The sequence below is a fragment of the Clarias gariepinus genome, chromosome 6 (genome assembly GCF_024256425.1).
Source record: "Clarias gariepinus isolate MV-2021 ecotype Netherlands chromosome 6, CGAR_prim_01v2, whole genome shotgun sequence".
Taxonomy (NCBI): domain Eukaryota; kingdom Metazoa; phylum Chordata; class Actinopteri; order Siluriformes; family Clariidae; genus Clarias; species Clarias gariepinus.
The window spans coordinates 40,008,682-40,014,574 of record NC_071105.1 but is presented as its reverse complement, the minus strand read 5'-3'; the positions used below and the strand labels follow the sequence as shown (position 1 = coordinate 40,014,574).

Below are 5,893 nucleotides of genomic sequence, written 5' to 3'. Positions count from 1 at the left end.
ACTATTTCCTTTACATAAGTGCTCCTTTAAATCAGATAATGTCCTGTATCCATATAATATTCTGAGGGCTTGCTTATACTTGAATTCATTTGCTTTGATAAATATTTGTATTCTGATCTCATTTTAATCTGCACTTGTTTTTTTTTACTAAAACAGAATGATGAACTCCTCCGACACAAGCTCCTCCATCCCGTCAGAGGAACAGAAACATTTGCTGGCAGTCTTTGTTATAACGATGCATGTAGTAGGTTATCTCCTGGGTCTTCCTCTAAACTCCTACGTCATGGTGCTGCTATTAAACAGACGCAGGAGTTTGGATCCGTGTGACGTCTTCACTGTAAATCAGGCCGCTGCTGAAATCTTCTTCATGCTCGTTGCTCCTTTCCACATCTTGCTTTATGTCAGTTCTGAGACGTGGTTTTATCACCCGCTGGCTTTCATTTTCTGCACTGGAATGTCAGTGCGTGCTCTGCTCCAGTGCTGGGTGTGTTTGGATCGCTACACGGCCGTCATCCATCCCATCACATTCCTGAAGTTCAGACCTCTTAGATATCGAGTGGTGATGTGTGTCGTGGCGTGGATTAATGGAATAGCAGTTGGCATCTATGGGACGTACACATTCCCTGCCATGCCCTACCAAGTCTTTGGAGTCACCTTTTACATCATTCTGAGCATCAACACTTTCAGCTGCTTGTCCATTCTGAACACATTGAGACACCCAGGACCAGGGGAGAGGAACACCAACAGGGGGATGGAGGACCGAGCCAAAAAGCGGGCTTTTCAAGTTGTCGTAATTAACCTGGTGACGTTTTTAGTTCAGAACACACCGGTAGCTGTAATCTTTATACTCATAGGCATTCTGCCTGCGACTGTTTCTCTTCTAAGCTCAGAGGCTTCTATGGCTGTAAACATAGTCATGAGTTTTTTGCAGCCGGTTTTTGTGCTCCATAAAGCTGGCAAGTTCTAGTGATCAACTTGTTCTATGACTCAATTCAAGTCACTGACTTTCTCTTTCCTTCATCTAAATGATTTACATCCGGATTCAAATTCATATATTTCCATGTGACAAAGGCTCACAGTAACTAATCCCTAAAACAAATTAGGCAGCAATATCAACATCACTCGAAATCTGCAGAGAGATCAAAACTGAGAAGCTCTTTACCACAGCACACATACTGTATGACTGGGATCAATCATACTGTTTGTATTGAATCTACAAATATGTGTGCATCTTCTTAGGTAGAGGTTCATCTCAGTTCCAGAACTTTTTTTAAATTCCAATCTGTTCTTCTGGCTCTTACTTCTGGTACTCTTATTATGGCCAGGGGTAGCTCGGTGGTTAAGGCGCTGGACTACGGTTCGGAAGATCCCAGGTTCAAACCACCAAGTTGCCACTGTTGGGCCCTTGAGCAAGGCTCAGATGTGATAAAAATGTAAGTCGCTCTGGATAAGATGTATGAATGCCTAAATGTAAATATCAAGTGGTGATGGGACCTTTACACTACATGTTATGGCTGCTATATACGTCTTCTTTAATCAGTGGAGTGTGAGATCTTACCGCCCTGTGGGGCTCCTTCAGAGCTGTTAACATGTTTCTAGCATCACTGCTCCTTGTTTCTAACCTGTTTAATATCTCAATGTAAGTACACAAACAGTCTTTTTCTTTTTCAGCACCTTTAACCTGTTGCTGCTGTATTGGCGATGGCCAGTGTCTGTGTAAGGTTTATTTTCCCTCTTACCCTAGCTTCTAAAATGTCTTGTGTTCCTCCCATAAACAGCTCTCTGATGTTCATGTTGGTTTATCCTTTTTTTCCCTAACAAGTGTACAGTAGTCTTTTTACAGATTGCTTTCAGCAGACATCCAGAGCTAATGCATAATTGTTTAAACAGAACACACCTGGGCAACAAAAAACACCTGTCAGTCACATGTTTCAATATTTTTGGTCACTTAAAATTATTTTTTTTAAATAAAATTGCCTCCAGATGCAAATATCAGGAAATTAAATCTGGAATTCTGATCTATAACCTCTGGCCTTGTGTTTCACTACATTGCATTTTTCCACAAGTCAGGTTGGATCCATGGAGTCATGACTGTTGACCACAAATCCCTGACCTGACCATCTACAGGAGAATTCAAATTCCTTCTCATGAGACAATGTTCTTTTGATCAGCTGTCCAATTTCAGTGTCCACTGTAGCCTCAGATTCCTGTTCCCAACAAACAGGAGAGGAGCCTGATGTGGTATCCTGCTCCTTTAGCTCTTCCTCCATAGGGTTTAATCTGTTCAGATGCTTTTTGTAATCTATCTATCTATCTATCTATCTATCTATCTATCTATCTATCTATCTATCTATATCTATCTATTTACAATGACATTAATTTTAATAGGTCATTTGTAAAGCCTGCAGCTATGTTTTTGGTATTTGTTTAGAATAATGCTTTTGAAAGTTGTATTTTCATCCTATGTGCATAATAATTTTGTAATCGAGAATAATCATTTGTCTGAGGTATTTGAACCTAAAATTTTGTAAAGCATGTAAAGTCCTTAGTTATGTTCTTATAATGTATTGTTAATTAATAAAGAATATTATTGAAATCAATAGAAAAATGGCAGTACTTAAGAAAGAAATTGTACTTTATTTTTTAATTCCTTGATTTTTAGGATGTACCCCCTCCACGCTTACTGAGATGTAGTAGATGCTGGTCCACAATTTAAGAGAGACATACAGTGGCAAGAAAAAATATATGAAACCTTTTGGTTTTCTGCATTAATTTGTCATCAGATCATTGATCTGATCTTCATCTAAGTCAAGGGTATTGACAAATAATGTGGCTAAAATAATAACAAATAATTGTTGTTTGTTAGATATTGTTGGATACTGAATGATTTTTGATACGCTTGTGAATTCATTTTCCCCTTAATGACTGCAAGCTCCCATCCCAAGCCCTACAGCAGAACCTGACAACTAATGAGATTAAGCACATCATCCTATCCTCCGATCCCACCACCATTAGATCCCATGCTCCAGGCCAGCTCACAAGCCCTCCTTCTCTTCATCACAACTATCCTTAACCATTTTATATTGTCTGGTCATGTTCCTGCTGCATTTAAAAAGCCAAAGGGTTACTAAAAAACCCTACCTGGATCCAGTAGACATCAGTAACTATCACTCTGTATCACTTCTCTCTTTTCTTTCCAAAATTCTTGAATGCACTGTTTACAACCAAACACCCTACCCTCTCTCAGAACAACCTTAATGATCCCAATGACACTGCCCTTCTGTCTGTTCCTCTTCTGTTCTGAGAGGCTCCATGCTGCTAAATCAGCTAAACTGTCATCAGAACTCATCCTCCTGGACTTCTCAGCTGTATTTGACATGGTGAACCACAAGATTCTCTTGTCCATCCTCACACGCCCTGGAATCTGTGGCACGGCATGGAAATCGTTTGCTTCCTACGTAGAAGATCAGTTGTATGTATTGGAAAAAGAAAAGAAAAATCAATTCTAAAATTAAAATTAATAAAAAACTATATTAAAATATATATACAAAAATTAACAATAACTTCCAAACAACCTAGCTCAACCGCACTCTGCTCCAAGCAAAAACCCTCTCTCCAGCATTAGCAGGTGATGACCTTATATGTACAGTATAGTGTACCACCACCAAACTCATGATGAATTACTTTTCACACTTTTAACCAACATCCATTTATTAGACACTGCAAACCATATTTCACAGTTTAACAGCATTCTCCGCAAAATCATCCATTAACTATACACTGAAAATGTGCCATTCGTGTGCAGAAATTACACAAGTAGGGATATATGCACCCCTCGTGTCAGAATGTTTTGTTCCCTGATTCATCAGCGATGTGCATGCTCAGGGTGGGTATAACAACCCGAGAGCACTCAAGACTTGGTTTCCCTTAACGCCCCGGTGGTGATGCACGCTGACGCAACAAATCCCAGAAACCAAGTCAGCAAGTCAATACCATGCCGCAAAAAACACAACCACTAACTAACTTTTTTAAACAAGGCAGTTTATGTGTTGTGGTTGTACTAACTGCAGTAAATATGATGGATGTATGCAGATGGCATGTATGTATGTAGTGTGTTTGTATTGTATGCAGCCGTGTGTACATAGAGCAGCCGTGTGCACCCAACCGTGCTAGTTTTGTGACTGCTGTTTTGTAGGCGCTATTTAAAAAATTCCCCTTACAATTTTGGAGATTTGAGCTTTAGGACATCCCCAGGCGCTCTGCGCTCATGTACTGGTCCAACGTAGCCTCATCTTGGAAGAAATTTCTACTTTTCTATTAATTTTTACATCGTTAACCAACGGTTCTTAAATATAATTAATTTCATTTTATTCGGCACAGCCCTCTTAGCATACAAATTCCGGCGTTTTTGAAAATAACCGCGTTAGTTAGCTATTGCTAGGTACAGTAGGTAGCTAGCAAACACAGACGCAAAACTCAAACGTAAACAGCCGCTGGCTGTGATGTCTCTGTAGTAGTTAAAACAGCATATGTATTTTATCTTGGGTATTTCCAACTGGCATTAGGTATAATATATCGTGGGTGGAGGCTGTTGATGCTGTTTTAAAGATATTTTTGGCTTTAATTAACTACACAAAGCAGTCTCTTCCCACCTGGGATCACCTTATCTGTTAAGTGTTTGAGGACAACAATTTTTTTATTCCACATTTAATTAATAATATTTTTTAAAGTTGTATTGTTCTTGTTAATGTTAATGTTATTTTGAAGTAAATAAAATAGTAATACAGTGAAACCATGGATTGCGAGTAATGCATTTTGCTAGTGTTCCGCAAGACGAGCAAAGATTTTTAATACATTTTGACTTGGAAAACGAGCAAGTCTTGGTTTACGAGTACCAAGTATCATGTATCACGCATGCGCTTATTGTTTTGAAGCCAAGCGTCACGTGATCACAACTGAGCCAATGGTTTTTTTCTCTCTTGCGCTGCAGAATTGTGGGTAATCGCCTCCCCTGCTGGGTCTTAGTGCACGTTTCTTACTTGTCTAATCAACATCCGTGTACACGTGTACTGTTTACTATAACACTGCACTGAAAAAAGCGCTGTGTCATTGATACAAAGTATGTTTCTTCGATGATCTGATAGAAATTTTTGATTTCCTATAGAAAACTGTTATTTTCACTTTGCTTTAAAGCAAACATCGCAGACCCTGGTTAAACTTAAATGTAAACCGTTCACTCAAAGGATATTTCTACTTCAAACCAAAAGTTTGCCATGTCACATGACCTCTTGACGTAGCATTATCACGGACTGAATCACGTTCTGCTGGTGGCCATAGTTTTTTTTTAAAGAAAACTCTTTTAAACCAGGTAAGAAAACAAACTCATGTAATTTCTATGTTAAATGTGTAAACAAATTTATGACTTATGTCAGGAACAACTACTTTGTAGATTGAGTTTTGCATCTATGTTTGCTAGCTACCTATTGAGCTTTGTGTCCATGTTTGCTAGCTAAAACACCTATATTACCTAGCATTAGCTAACTAACGCAGTTATTTTCAAAAAATGCCAGAGTTTGTACTCTAAGAGGGCTGTGCCGAATAACATGAAATTAATTATATTTAAGTACCGTTGGTTAACGATGTAAAAATGAATAGAAAAGTGCCCTAAATATAGAACAATCCAATTTGTAGTGAGTGCTGTTTCTGGTGTATTTATAGTTATGCTTAAAACCTTCTGGACTAACATGTAAGTAATGTAAGATTACTCAAACTATATTCCCTCGTATAAAACGGGACATCAGCACATTTTCCTGACATACTGGTGACACTTTATGACACGTTTTTAATGTTATTAGTATATAATCTCTAATACTGGCAGCAATTTTTGACACGT

General features: G+C 38.5%; 1 protein-coding gene across 1 annotated transcript; it reads left to right on the top strand.

Moving 5' to 3' along the window:
- Positions 1–235: 235 nt before the first annotated feature.
- LOC128526738 (proteinase-activated receptor 1-like) lies at positions 236–967 on the top strand. Its single transcript, XM_053498872.1, has one exon. It carries the CDS (start codon positions 236–238, stop codon positions 965–967), a length of 732 nt encoding a protein of 243 aa, XP_053354847.1.
- The last annotated feature ends 4,926 nt before the right edge of the window (positions 968–5,893 follow it).